This window comes from Festucalex cinctus, chromosome 20 (genome assembly GCF_051991245.1).
Source record: "Festucalex cinctus isolate MCC-2025b chromosome 20, RoL_Fcin_1.0, whole genome shotgun sequence".
Lineage (NCBI taxonomy): Eukaryota > Metazoa > Chordata > Actinopteri > Syngnathiformes > Syngnathidae > Festucalex > Festucalex cinctus.
This window is the reverse complement of record NC_135430.1, coordinates 15,761,152-15,776,807: the sequence shown is the minus strand read 5'-3', so window position 1 is coordinate 15,776,807 and position 15,656 is coordinate 15,761,152. Positions and strand designations below refer to the sequence as shown.

Sequence of the window (15,656 nt, the reverse complement as noted above, 5' to 3'; positions counted from 1 at the left end):
TTTTATCCATGTCAGGGGGAAGCCATTTTGCCACTTGCTGATGACATCACAGGTGCTCAGGACTTATGCAACGACCAATCACAGCATGTCTGTTTTCTGAAGATGAGCTGTGAGTGGTCATTATCTGAGACTGTCAGCTGAGCAACTGTGATGTAATTTTCATTCGACAGCAAGTGGCAAAATGGCTGCCTTCTGATTAAAAACAGCTAGATTTTGCTGCTTAATTTGTATGCCACTAATATAATATTAACCAGAATACTGTATTTAGACTCGTGGGGCTGCATAGAACATATTGTCAAGAAATTTTTTTTAAGGGTTGACTTCCTTTTTAACGACTCCGCTGCAGCCATCAGAGCTACTGTTGATTCAGTTGCATATCTTTGCAATGAATGTAAACATAAATTGCGACAAAGGCTAAATGGAGTTGTAGAGGTTCGCAACCTTGTCAAAAATAGCATTTAGTGTGGCAATTAAATTATGTTTTAGTCATCAAGGAACAACTTTTCATTTAGTTCTCATCTGTGATGGACATCTTCAATGTATAACATGGAAACTCAAGAGACAGCTAACAGATTGCTGGGAGTCGCTGACTTGCATTGTGATTGCAAGTGATTTAAAACCCTCTTCAATTTACGGCCATATTGTCCGCATGCCGCTCCGCTAAAGTTCAAAGCTTCCATTGCCGTGGTCACTCACTGAAAGTAACCGAAACCCTCCCACCACTGCCCTTCCTCCTCTGCTTACCACACAGTGCAAAGCAATACTCAGCTTTTTGCTCCGGGTCCTCTGGGTCCCCTTTGCGGCTGAATTCACAGTCAATGACGTGAGCGTGACCCCCCATTGTCCCTGGCGGCATCCCCGCACTCACACACTCCTGTAAAGCGGCAGCGTTTGCACAAATTGATACTTTCCCAAGTCCAGAATAGCTGCGGCCTGTGAGAATGATCCCTACGGGGCTTCCTCAGCCGAGTGCTCCAAATAAGATATTTTAAGTTTATTTTGATTAGGAGTGTATCCTTAGATGGTTATTACTGCATGGTGGAGCGTGTAGCCACAGCCAGTGACGCACACATGACTGATTTCTGTCTTCAGAAGTTGTTTATATGAGTACCGGCGTTCTCTGTCGGCACACAAACTCTCCAATGGATTGTAATGTCGATATTTACATTCTTTTCTAAGGTTGTGACCTAGTCCACTGCGCACTTGTGAAGGACATGGCAGTAATTGGAAGGGGATAGGTTGGTCCTGGGGTGGCAAATAATTCAGGTCCAGGAAGTAAAAACTCTGCTACAGTTTGGCTTTAGCCCTTGATGCTAGCTAGCTTGCTAGCTAGCTCCCTAGCAGGTAAATGAGCACTATGGGAGCTAGCTAGGGAGCTAGTTAGGAAGCACCTGGTGCTAAAGCCAAACTGTGGCAGGGTTTTTACTTTCTGGACCTGGATTTGCCAACTTTGGTCCTGACTTGGGTCACAGAGGACATCATGAGACCATATGAGCTGTGGGGGTTGTCACTCTAGCCCTTTGAGGGTGAATAGGCACTTTGGAGCGCTCAATCATATTAACTCATTAGCTCCCCAAAACGTATAAATACGTCATATTTTAAATGTTTTAAGTGTCCCAAAGACGTATTTATACGTTTTTTTTGTTTGTTTGTTTTTTTTAATGCCAGAGCATAGAGAAGGCTTTGATACAGTCTCTCTACTGCAGAAAATGGTTGAGTGGCAGCAGAGTATAAGAGATCAACCAGGCCATGTTAAAACAAGCTGATTTCCCCACAGTTCTAAGCAGAATTGTGAAAAATGAAACTTAGCTATGTTCTATTGCTAATTGCTGCACAGCGGAAACAGATAGGAATATACTTTTTTGGCCCTGATAAAAGAAGAGACTCTCATCTCTCTTTTGGTATGTTCCATATTTTTATAGCAATAGAACATAATATTTCGCGGGCCTTGAAAAATCAGTCAAAATCCAGGAAAACACTTAACTGAAAATGGTTGGGAGTGAATGAGTTAAACAAGCAATCATTCGGCCCTCAACCAAAACATTTTTGTTCTCAGATTCAGTGCAGATTTTGGAATCTGTTGTGGGAGTCAGGGTGTGTTGTCTACAAGGCTGATTATTTTCGTAAGACAGGTGTGCCTCACACCTTCAAGCTCTGCCAAGCAGAATGATGGCCAATTTTTTGCATCAACCGCGCAAGCGTGAAAACTGCACCAGCCAGCATTGACAATGGAAAGTTGAGAGCAGGGTGTAGTTAATTAGTTTAGAGACACGGGAAAATTTGGAGGCAGATGTAACAGCCTCAATATACAAAAAAATGATTTTGGAGCCGGATGGTAAACAAAACAGGAAGTCCTTCATCTTGATTTACTTTTTTTTTGTGGCCTTTTGGTCATATTTTAACAAACTCCTACAAAATATATCCAATCGTCTTCAAACTTGCCACGTTTTAAGATGATTAAAGGGATACTTTACTTATTTAGCCATTTTTGGCAGTCAAAAGTTAATATTTTGCCTATAATAAATTTGATATTTTCATTATTTTTCATGTACAATTAGTACCTTAAAAACCACATTTTTCAATTTGCTGTCGACTGAAAATGACATCACAAGGGCCCAGGTAACCAAATGTCACATGACCAAAGCTAGAAAACAGGTGAGCTGTGATTATTGGTTACCTGGGCCCTTGTGATGTCATTTTCAGTCGACAGCAAGTTGCAAAATGTGTTTTTAAAGGTACTAATTGTACGTGAAAAACAATGAAAGTATCAAATTAATTCCAGACAAAATATTAACTTTTTATTGCTATAATGGGCTAAATAAGTGAAGTATCTCTTTACGTTATACAAAGCTGTTTATGTCATTGCACTCTGTTGCCGTGGCGATGCAAAGAAAAATTACGCTGTTTTTGAGGGTCTAAACATGCCGAAGCTCAGGAAACTTTGCACACACATCCGACCTGTTATGAACATCATTTTAGAGATTGAGCAATTTTCAATAAATGGCTCAATAGCGCCCTCTACATTCTTTTTTAAATGAGGCATTCCCAGTTGTATGTTTCACAGAGATTTGTACAAATTTGAAGGCATATCTATCAGCCTCAGACCTACAAAAAAGTATTTTGTAGCCATATGCTAAGTCCAAGAGGAAATCCGCCATTTTGAATTTATTTGAGGAATTTTGCACCAATTTTATTGAGTGTTGTTGTTCTCGAGGAAAGTATCTTTGTCTTAATTTGCTATGACCCATCATAAGCAGTTTTGAAGTTAAGTCACAAAGCTGAACATGAATTAGCATGGAAATCTCTCGCCGCTTTCTTTTTTCATGACGTTTAAAAGCAGTAGCCTACTGTACATTCATATTGAGCTGAGACTGGGTGAGGTTAATTGCCGTGCTCCAGAGGAATCCTGTCGCTGACGCAGCAACTTTTAAATACTGTGACTATACAGGGCCGATGAGTGCGCTTTAAAAAAATGTATAAAATGCACCTTTGATCATTTCACATGCCGTCATCTGTCAAAGCGTTATTTGTAAATGTACAGTATGTGAACGACTCATTCCCCTCTGTCAACTATTTACTCTGAGTCATGAGGAATCTTTAGTTAATCATTATGAGTGAATACCTTACCTCAGGTGTTGTGTCATGAACACGGACACACGGCTCAGCCTCACCGCAATTACAATTCAGCATTCTGGGAAACTCTGCTGTGGGTCCTCAAGAGAGAGCCTAAAAATATTTTCAGTGATTTGGGTGCAAAATTAGCCCTACTTGGAGTTTCTTTTAAAGGCTCTAATTCTCCTCTGTTTAGACAGTCGATCCCGCTGGGTTTTCTGGGATCGGCTGTTGAGTACCGCGAGAAGCCTCTTGCCTCTGAAAAGTTCCTTTTATGGCGCTTCTAATGTGCTTGTATTTAAAGCCAGTGTAAATCATCCAAAATGTCTTTTCCAACATGAAAAAAAAAAAAAAAATCATACTCGGATTCTCTTGGACACTCAAAAAATATCTTCTCGTTTTAATCATAGTGTATCTTGCTAACTGAAAGGATTTATTACATTACCGAAATTCAGGGGTGTCCAAACTTTTGCATTTGAGGGCCACGTACAAAAAATCAGAAGTTATGTTAATGTTATGAAGAGAAATTGTGTTTAGTCCTAAAAATTGTACAAATAATTTATTTGTGCTTTTGCATATTTAGAAAAATGCTAGAGTATATAAACCAATTTATTTGTAATATGGCAGTCGGGTTATTATAGTTTGGGAATTTTTCATTATAGTTTTTATTTTGTTTTGAGTTTTGTTTTTTTTAAATTTAGTTGGTTCTAATTCGTTTTCAGGGTAGTTGTTAGTTTTTTTTTATTAGTTTTAGTTCTTTAATAAATGTTTAGTTTTAGTTTAGTTAGTTTCAGTATTAGTTTTTTTTTTTTTATGTGTAGTATTGTGCGCAATATTTAAAAAACACCATGGGCACGACGTCATTATCCGGTTTATATAAAAAAAATCTACTAAAAAAATCACATTTAAAATCATTCCCAAAGGCTCATGCATTAAATTAATTACCAAAGACTAAAACGAAGGACATTTTTGCTATAATTAAAGTTAGTTTTATTTTAGTTAGTTTTGTAAACATAAAATGTAGTTTCAGTTAGTTTTCTTTTATAAAAAAAAGCATCTTCGTTTTTATTTTATTTCGTTCACGAAATTGTTTTTTGAATTTTTGTTTTTTCATTAGTTTTGGTTAACTAAAATCACCTTTAATAGCACCTGTGTTTTTTGACACCTTCCCTTCTTACTTTGACCATCTCCAAACGCTTTTGTTTTTATTAATTTATTTTAACTGAATCAAATGCCATTTTTAGCATATGTCGCGGGACACTAAAAAATGGACGGCGGGCCGCAAATGGCCCCCCGGGCCGTAGTTTGGACACCACGGCCTTAATTGCTTCTTGTTTAAATGCACTGATCTTTACTGCTTTCTCTGGTAGAATTGGATATTTTGGGGATTAATGTCCACTGTTTTGTGACATCTAGTAGTTTCTTTGTTCTCTTTTTAAAAGGAACCATGTCCCGAATCTCAATGAACAAACAGGCTTAAAAACCTTACAATCATCATTTTACAATGGTGGCACCTTGTGTACAGGTGGCAAAGGCGTGTCAAGTTTAATAGCCTTTGCTGTAATGCAGCTGATTTGTAAGATGTTTTCAGTTTGGAACCCGAGGGAACATCCTCTTAGTGTCTTTCTTTCGTTCTCCCCGAGAAAGATTTATATTTATGGGTGCTTTTTTTTTTTTTTTTTTTTTTTTTTTTTCTTTTTTTCTAAAGCACACATTTCAATACAATCCAAGATTCCCACACTTGAGGCTTGACAAATAAGGATCACTTTAAAGGGACGGGCTGTACATGGGTTTTAAACTCGATGTCCTTTACGACTCTATATAGTTTATGTACTGATTTAATGTTGTGAGCATACAGTGGACTGAATTTTGGAATAGATTGTATTTTGCGCTTATAGGAGTGTAAATGTTATGCAAAAGAGTCTATGCAACATGACAAAGTTATTATTCAAGAGAATACCCATTTGTCCTGTTGGTATTCTTTAAACAAGGGCGTCAGTTTTATCCTTCCGAATAGTCTTAAGTAGCTGCTGAATTTGTGGCTTCTGTCCCCGTTTTGGATTAAAGTCAACTCCGCTTAGGCACAGTCGTATTATCCAGGAAAAAAAAAAAAAAAAAAAAAAAGTATATTTCTATGTTTCCGTTTTGAGGCAATTAGCATTATAATATAGCTAGGTTTCATCATTATTCACAAATCTGTTTAAAACGGTGGAGAAAAGAGCCTTTTGCAACAAGGCCCTGGTTGATCTCTTATACTCTGCTGCTACCTGCTGGCCGTTTTTGTAATAACTACCATTGCTTTAAGCGACCTCTTCAGGTCAGAGGCTGCATCAAAGCCTTCTGTATGCTCTAGCATAAAAATGCATGTTAATATTTAAAATAGAGCGTATTTATACGTTTTTGGGAGCAAATAATTTAATTGGGGTTCCATGCACTAAAAAGCTAACAAGCCGCTTCCGTATTCTCTGACTTTGAGCACTATAATTGGTTATTAGTAGGGCTGGGAATCTTTGACTGTCTCACGATTCGATTCGATTACGATTTTGGGGTTTACGATTCGATTCAGAATCGATTTTCGATTCAAACTTTTTTGATTGACAAATGATTTCTGCTTCAATTTACAGATATGCACAACATTGCCATGATCGACTCCAGTCTGCTTTGCAAGACAAAATGACAAATAGAGACATTAAAGTGTCTTTTTTTTTTGTTTAAACATTTATTAATTTTATATTGTAAGTGCCTTTTTCCTCAAAAACAGAATGTGGGCTACAAGTGCCTTTTCCCCTTCTTCTTCATTTCTAATTTAAATAAAATCGATTTTTTGATATTAATATCGATTCGATTAATAAATGAGAATCTCGATTTTTTTATGAATCGATTTTTTGGCACACCCCTAGTTATTAGCGCACCTCGACTATGGCTTGCCTCCGTGTGTGATCTAACCTTTGAAGACATTTGTGACATATTTACTGATTTCACACTCTATAAATAAAACCCCGCCGCCCTTTTTAAATGTTTTGAACCATAAAGATTTGCATAATGAGCATAGGTCGCAGTCAATGGAATGTTGCCAAGTCATATTGTCTCAGACACGATTGGGTGATGTCATTGAAACAAAAACCCGTAATTAGTAATTGTCCATTGTGATTCGGAGTTATACCATTCAGAACATCAGCATGTATATAATTCCCGAGTAACATGTTTTATTATTATGGTGTCATTTTGATGGTGAATTATCTGACAATGTTTTCATTACGGCTCCCAACCCCCTCGCCGCGACTCCCATCCCCACTACCAAACAAGAGGCTGGAATGTTGGGTTTCCATGACGCTAATGAAGTAAAAGCCTGGCAATGTGTTTCTGGCAGCCTGCGAGGAGCTCCGGATCCGCCGCCTCCTTCTCATCAGGCTCAAGGTCTGATCCCTTCCATAGCTTTTCATTCACCAGGCCTTATTATGCCCTGGAATGTCTCTCACTCCCCTCATGGCGGGGATGTGCTGCGCAGGGGTAAAGTTGGGACAAATCCCACAGGAAGAGAACTACCCCAAATAACACACAACCCCCTTCTCCTTTCATATTTTCCCCTCCCGTACTCGCCACAACTCCTCCCCCCTGTCATGCCTTACTATCCTCCCACCAAAAAAGTCCTTCATTCCTGTGAAAAGTGAAAGGCTGCTGTTGCAATTTATTGTTCCATAAATGCTTCATGTGGTCACGTCCATTGAGGTGACCTGTCCCACTGTTTGCTAGTGCCCCCCCGCCCAGGGACAATACTGAGTTTTTGCTCTCAAACAAGTCCGGTCTTCAAACCGTGGTTGTCCCTCTCTTTAAACTTAACGTCCTCTCTTCAAAACAAGAGTACAGCTGCCGAATCTAAATTTGTGTTTGTCCGATATGCCTCGAACCGACGCTTCCTGGTGGGAACAAATTGTCTCCGCTTTGTGTTTCCAGCTGAAAAGCAGTACTGGGGTTAAATAATCCGTCTTTTTACTTCATCCCGTGCCTTGCTGTGCTGGTCCACACAGCTATAATGTCTTGCTAATTAGCCTCAATGTAGCACATCGGACATTGAAGAAAGGAACCCTCGATCTCGTGGCCATTCATGGTTTAGGCTAGTCGCTAATAAACCTCTAGGTTTATGCCTCCTGGACTGGGGATTCACTTCAATTAACTCTTTTACTGCCAAAAACGTTTAATGACGTATGCTAAAATCCCACTGAATGTCGCCATAAACGTTAAATGACGTCAACTATGTTTTTTTTTTTGTTTTTTTTTCCATCTAATCAATGGGAAATGCAATGTCTAAGTGCAACACTGCCTGGTCAATGGGTTATGGAATCAAAAACACCCACTAACTATGGCCAGCAGATGGCAGCATTGTATTTCTTTTCAATGGGCTCCCCGGTGTATCAAATTACAGTGAAACGTGACGGATCTGATGAAATAAAACGTTTTCAAGGATGACGTGAATGATCAAAGCGTTTGTCACGTGAAATCAAATTCACAGAGCCTCACGAAACAAAAAAATATTAGTGTCAAAGTCACTGTTGTGCAGAAAATGTATCTTTTCACAAAAAGCTTGTTTTCACTCTATTTTTTTCCCTATTTTTGCTTATGTCACTCAAATGACCTATTTTCAAATGGTGATTACTAAAGAATGGAATAAGGTAGAAATGTACTTTTTTTTTTCCTAATGAAAGAATGAAATTCAATCTTTCATATGGTAGCGACCATGTTTATGTCACACAAACATATACAGTTTTTTGTAGTTGAGTTTTTTTCATGCCTGATCTGACTTCTGACTTCTGATAAGCTTATTCAAATGTGGGTCTCTTTTACCCAGTTATTTTTTTTGAATGACAGCAAACTGCCGCTAACTGATAAACGACTCTGTTTAGGTGAATTTAAACACATGAGATAGCGTTTGGTTTCTAATGGCAGTTGGGCGGTTAAAACAAAAAGGAAAAAGGAAAGTAGCTTTTGTCATTAAAATCTACCAGTTGCTCAGCAGCTGAAGAAGCTGTGCATGACATGTGATGAAGATGAATGAACGTGGTTGCTATGGGGAAGGAGTGTCTAAAGGTCCCGCGGCGAAGATTTTGGCTAGCGCAAATCATTGTAGGCAAGAAATACTTTTTTTTTTAAATAGTTTTCATTTGAAGTTTAAAGTATTTGGTTTTAGGATACAAGTCTTTTTTTTTTGCTTACCTTGTTAGATTTTTCATGAATTCGAATTCATTAATAAAAATGTCTAAACAACTAGACTAAGTGCAATTACTGGAGATATTGCGTGGGAATGCTGAATGCTAAGATTTGCATGTGGAATGCTTATGAAGTCAATTGAGAGATAAATTATGACCTCCTGGTTACTGGGCAATGCACTTTACCAACTGTGCCACCGAGCAGTATCAGACACCTGGTAATGGTGATAAGTTATACGTATGGAAGTGGGCGTGGAAAGTGATACTTAGAAAAAATTCAACGTCTGTCCCATTGAAAATGAATGGGAAAAATGGTGTTTTGTGGTGTGTATGAGTTTTCGTCTACCTATTTATGTATTTATTTATCTCTTTATTTACTTGCCTACTTTTTATTTATTTACTGGTGTAAAATGTATTTACTTGGAAAAAAAACTTGTATTGCACTTCAAAATGTTTGCTTTGTTCTTGTTTACTGCAAAACTGATATTTATGTTTATGTACAGCACTTTGTATACAGCAATGCCTGTTCCTAAAGCGCTTTATAAATATAGTTGAGTTGAAATATATCACGCGAGTCCACAATATGAGTCTGTAGTAGGGTGGGGGTTAAAAAAAATCAATAAAAAAAATCGACATGAAGTTAATTTTCCTTTTCGAGCCTGACGTCAATTCATAAAACCATGAATCGCTTATTTTAATATATTTTCCCCATAAATTTATAAGAAAATAGAATTTTAAGGGATGAGTTTTTTTGTTGTTGTTGTATTTTAGTGTTTTCTTGACATTTACTGTTCACATGAATTTAAAAATATTTTCTTACATTTATGAAAGACCTGACTTATTGTACTTTAAGACAATTCTTTTTTATTTTTATTTACAATTATTAGAATTAGGAAAATATTTTCATCTCATCCTTGCTGATGCCATTGATTGCGTAACATTTGTGTACACTAAATCATTTAACCAGTTCTTCCACAAAATTTAATTTGGAATTTAATGTTTGTGGAGTTTTTATCATGTCCTTTTTTTTTTTTTTTTTTTATCCCTGAAATGGTGAAAAACAGTTCTTACACTACAATTTCTGCAATTCATTACAACGTTGTTCTCACTCAGACTCACTTGTTTGCTGCTAAAGCAAACTGTTGTGTTGCTATAATTTAGTATGTTCTCCCCCAATGTTTCTTTTTCCTGTAAATCTGGTTTACCTTCTGTTGGGAACTTGTCACAGACTGTTTAGTTGGCTTGATTTTTTTTTTTTCCCGTATCACCACAGCAAGCATTGTCAATATGTCCACGCAGACCCCCCCCCGCTGGTCGCACTATTTGTCCCACTCCAAAAAGAGAGCTAATGAATAAAAGGAAAAATGGGCGACAGCTAAAGTCTTTCTGATCCCCTTCTCCATGAGGAGGTAATCCTGGGGTGATCATCAGCGCGAATGTGGCTTTGGCTGTCAGTGGGATTGTTGGAGGGAATCGGGAAGCGAGCGGGGTGGGGGGGGGAACAGAAAAATGTAGCTCGTAGTTTGTGGTTTCAAAAATAATTTATTCTGCAGTAAGCTGCATTTTTTTCTATTGTACAGGGGTGATGGCTTGCCTTTTGAAAATCAGCTTTGTAGACTACATAACAGTAACAGTATAGAGTAGTCAGCCGTCCCCTTTTAGCGACGTAAGCTTTGTTCTTGTTAGCTTGCTGACTTCATGGCAAAACATCAATTCCCACCCTTACCACAGGCTGTGTTTATTTTTTTTTTTTTGGTTTCTTACCTCATCGTTTCTGTTTAAAAAGGGGCTTCTGATTAACAGACTTGCAAACTTCTAATTGTAGTAAGGTCGCAGTAGGTCGTGGGTGTTTATGCACTTGGCTTTCAGGTACGACTTCTCTATGTTACCGAGCTGACTTGCAATCCCGCTTGCCAGGCCTGCTTTACGGCCTCGTTGCCTAGACGGACCATTGACTGCTTTAGTGTTGACCGCAACTGCTGTGAATGGATGGCAGTTGTCTGACATGGCTGCCATGGACACCCTTTAAACCAGGAAAGCCGGAATGTTATGTTGTGATCCTGTTGTCGGCACGGGTGCGCCATTTGTTTGTGGGATGGGAGATTTGTAATTCTCTGGGCTCTTGATCGACCTTTCAAGAAGAATCCCAATCATCTCGCTTCCTGGTTTAGAAATGTTTGAGAAAGAGGACGCACCTGGGCTTGAGCGAGTGGCTCTTTGATTTGCAGTCAGTGTGTTACATCATCAACTCTTTACAATCTAAAGTAATTTTACTTCAAAATGGGGCTAATGGTGGACTCATCTGAGTCATGTTGTCTTTCCTACATCACAGTAAATCTAATCAGACGACTTTTAACATGAATTGGACTAGGGGTGTTAAAAAAAATCGATTCGGCAATATATCGCGATATTACATCACACAATTCTCGAATCGATTCAATAGGCGGCGGAATCGATTTTTAAACGTTCATTTTTGATGGGAAAATATTCAAGAAAATGTCTTACTTATGGTTAGGGTTCACACCTTAATCGTGGAAAAATATCATATTAATTAATGGAACATTAAGCCTTAATTAATCGGTATTGAATCGAATCGTGACCTATGAATCGTGATACGAATCGACTCGTCAGGTACTAGGCAATTCACACCCCTAAGTCGGACCATCCTTTTTGTGTGTGTGGTGCTCATCGCAGCGGGTGCTTGTTTATAAGCTAGCTTGTTAGCAAACTTAGCATGTAGCAGACGTGTGTGACGTCACGCATGTTACGATCACGAAGAGACTGATTCTGTCTTCTTTCTTATATAATTGCTTCAAACATCAAAGCGTATGTAGTAGGAATGGAAGAATGTTGATTTGTTAATGTATTGTATTTAGGAGTGTGACGATATATCGATATCGTGATACTTTGTCTCCTGACAGATTATCGATACGTCTACGCAAGTATCGCGATATTTGGAGTTAATCACCAGGCACTATAACGGCTCCATTCTTCATGACTTATTGACCAATTACTGGGCGGGCCACTAGGGGGAGTGCCTCATAAGAGTGGCGGGAAAATGGACATACGTCTTCAGGTGAAGAAGACTCATAAGCTTAATTTTTTAAATTATTATATATATATTATTTATTTTTATTTGTTATTATTATTATTATTATTATTATTATTACTTATATTTTATATATATTATAGATATTTGTTATATTATGTATTCATATTATTTATCTTTATTTTTAATTTTTTATTTTTATTATTTATTGATATTTATTTTATTATGATTTTATTTAGATTATTATTATTATTATTATTATTTTATGATTAGTTTTAGCATAGATTATCGTGGATTTATTACCTGAGCAATACATCGATAATCATGGTATCGTCATATCGTGCGATAATCGTTATTGTGAGCCTTGCATCGCATATCGTATCGTATCGTGAGGTAGCCAGAGGTTCCCACCCCTAATCGTATTGCTGTTAATCTTTTATGTTATGTTAGTTTTGTGACAGCTAAGGCTGTTTGAAAGCGCTATATCAATAAAGTTGACTTGACTTGATGAATGAACTAGAAAACTCTTTGAACTGGCCAACTTTGTGACTTCACAGAGCACCACGCCTTCCTCCACAAGGCAGTCCACGAACGTCTCGGGGAGATGCTGGCAGTCCTGTCGACTGTCGTCAGCAAACACCAGAGCCTTAACTCAGTTGATATTCTGAGTGCAGCTGGAACGGTCATCACTGCAGTGAAAGGTAAGTTACGATGTCTTTGGATCACCAAATCCTTCTAATAATACAAGGCAGCAATTATTATTTTGATTGGTATTGAAATCTTGATTTCAAAAGTTGCCTTTGTAAACATAAGTATCTCACTTATCTTACTGTTTTATCATACAGTAGCTCACAAAAGTACAAAACACGTTTCTCATATTGACACTACATGTACTAACATGCCAGCTTTAAATCATCAAAGCTCTCAAAGCTTATCAGTGCAAGAAAATGTCATATAGTTATGTGCTTTAGAAATCAAAATTGTCACAGATCTCGTGTTGAATCTGCCAGTGGGAGCCAACTTGACTGACAAATTCTTGTTCCATCCTTCATTTTGTCACATCTGACGTGACAAGCTGACCAAAATGAACTTGGTCAACGCCCTGGAGTAACCTGGAAATTCTTCATTCCATGTGTATTGTAAAGAGATGCAAACAAAGATTTGACATTTGAATTAGCGTTGTCACGTTCGCATGAGATGAAAGAAAGTGGAGAAACGTACAGCAGTCTGAAAATCCAACACGTTTTTTTTCCACTATCAGAAGGCGGACATTTTGTCACTTGCTGACAGTTCCTCAGCTAACAACCAATCACAGCTCAGCTTCAGAAAACATGTGAGCTGTGATTGGTTAGTCGTTCAGGAAGTGGCAAAATGGCCACCGCCTGAGATAGATAAAAACGGCTATATTTTGCTGCATTATCTCCACAAATTCCTACAAATATTTTTACAAATAAATTCTACAAATGTAATTTTAATGAGAAGTGAGGTCACATATAACACATTGACCTCCCCTTGAACTCTTTTCCTGCCACATGATATCAAAGAAAAACACCCATAGTGCCAAACGATTTCAAGCCTTTTATTAACTAATCTTTCAAGGCAAACAGAATATTGTGTGCTTTTACTACATATAAGTGGCTATCAAATGAAAGATTGCATTCCATTCTTTTATTAGAAAAAAAAGGTATGTTTCTACCTTATTCGTTCTTTAGTAATCACCATTTGAAAATAGGTCATTTGAGTGACATTGTGCAAAAATTGAAAAGGAGAAAACAAGATTTTTGTGAAAAGACACACTTTCTCCACAGCAGTGACTTTGACACGAACATTTTTTTGTTTAGTGACGTGTTGTGAATTAGCTTTAATGTGACAAAGGCTTTTATCATTCATGTCGTCCCTGTTTCATCACATTTCGTCACGTTTCATTGTAATTCCATACACTGGCAGCCCATTGAAAAAAGAGAGACAATGCTGCCATCTGCTGGCTATAGTTAGTGGGTGTTTTTGATTCCACAACCTATTGACCAGGCAGCGCGTTGCACTTCCCATTGATTTAAAAAAAAAAAAAACACAAACAAACCAAAAAAAACAAAAACGTAGATGACGTCATTTAATGTCTATGGCGGCATACATCGTGATTTTGCTAAACGTTATTAAACGTTTTTGGCGGTCAAAGAGTTAAAGGGGAATTCTATAGATTTTTGCTCATGTACATATCGAATTTATAATAAATTCTATGCTGCTTACAAAGTAAGGAGACAGGCTTGCTTGACAATAGACCAGATAAGTATTTTGATAATTACAATCCTTATGTGTCATCACAATTTTGCTCTGGCATATTATTTGTTCATAGTTGTGATTTGTGGTACCTGGTATACCAACAATGCATCCTTAGGGGCCACTCATTTCGTGTTTACGGGCAAATAAACAGTACCTGGATTGTGCGAGAGTGTTGTGCTTTTCCACTGAAACAATACCATTTTTTCTCAATGATGTAACTTCCGCGTTTGGACCAGCGGTCGGGGCCCGCGCGAGCACTGGCATTGTATTCCAACAAGGCTCAGGATGTCCTGTTGAGAGGTTCGGGGTTGGACAGAAGCTGAGGCAATGTAAGAGCGTAAGCGAGTTGCGTGCTTTCAATGGTGACGACGCGTTGTTCCCAGGACCCCCACGGATCGTTGGCCATTTCAAGAAACAGACCAAATTTTTCTTTCCAGTTGGATTTTTCTTCTAAATACTGGACTCAATTTTGCTTGACTGAGGATAATAACTGGAGAAAATGGGAAGAATGTATAAGCTATTTAATATAGTGATTGTCGTGATTTATCGAGATGGGATTGCCGATTGAACAGGACCAAGGTTCAGGGGGCAAAATCTACATTACAGGTGGGTATTTATAGTTTTTGGAATATAGTTGTTTTGGAATACAGATTTCAATTGTTAATAAGTTAGGTGACTGCTTTTTTGGTTTGTTTGTCATACCACAATTTATGCTTAATTGGAGAAACTTCAAATAATAAACGTAGCGTCTCCATTTTAGAAATCGGATACTTTGTGTTTAGGACTCTAGAAATCGCCATTGTCCCAACGGAAATAAAGACCTCTAGTTTATTTTTTCTCTGCACAGTGAGGACAGGAAGGTTATTGTGAATACTGATTACAACCATATTTACATTGGTTGTTTTTCCCTTATTCTGTCTTCAGTCATCACCATGTTTTGACTTTGCTCCGGAAACGACTGGATTTCCCGATTACAGCCCATTTCTATACAGTTGGGAGCTTTTGTTTACTCGCATACAAATTTGCTTCGGATGCTTTTGGTTGACTTCACAATTTGTTCTGTGATTTGAGACAACAACAACAAAAAACAAACAAACAGGAGTTTGAACCAAATCAAGTGGAACCTGTGCAGGAAGTCTCCATGTGTGCTGATTTTTAGGTTACGACAGGAAGCTTGACTTAATCTCACTTCGTCTCCATTTGATAGGAGTGAATTTTGAGGAGGTGAACGAAGAGAACAAGCAGAGTCTTTTGAGCGACATCTACTCCGCAATTGACAAATTGGCATTCACCGTTGGCAATGTGTAGGTATCATGATGATGATGATTCCACATGATTTCAAAATGTATTCTAATTTTAGAACTATTTTTTCCTCAGAGTGTCTGACTTCCTTATGGGAGATCTAGAGAATGGATCAGTGTTAGGGCTGCCCCTAACGAAGACGAGCAGGGTAAGTTGCGTAATTATGTGGTCAATAAAAATGCTTTGACTTATTGCTGCACGATAATTTT

General features: G+C 38.0%; 1 protein-coding gene across 4 annotated transcripts in view; it reads left to right on the top strand.

Annotated features, from left to right (window-relative positions):
• The window catches only part of arhgap29a (Rho GTPase activating protein 29a), a 36,689-nt gene that overhangs the window by 3,864 nt on the left and 17,169 nt on the right, over positions 1 to 15,656 (top strand). For 2 of the 4 annotated variants that reach the window (XM_077509279.1, XM_077509277.1), the window contains exons 3-5: positions 12,423 to 12,566; positions 15,353 to 15,449; positions 15,523 to 15,595. In XM_077509279.1, coding sequence (XP_077365405.1) covers positions 12,423 to 12,566; positions 15,353 to 15,449; positions 15,523 to 15,595 — 314 coding nt within the window. Of the gene's footprint in view, positions 1 to 10,555; positions 10,686 to 12,422; positions 12,567 to 14,510; positions 14,752 to 15,352; positions 15,450 to 15,522; positions 15,596 to 15,656 lie in introns of those variants that run through there. The other 2 variants (XM_077509280.1, XM_077509281.1) reach the window with 2 other exon arrangements.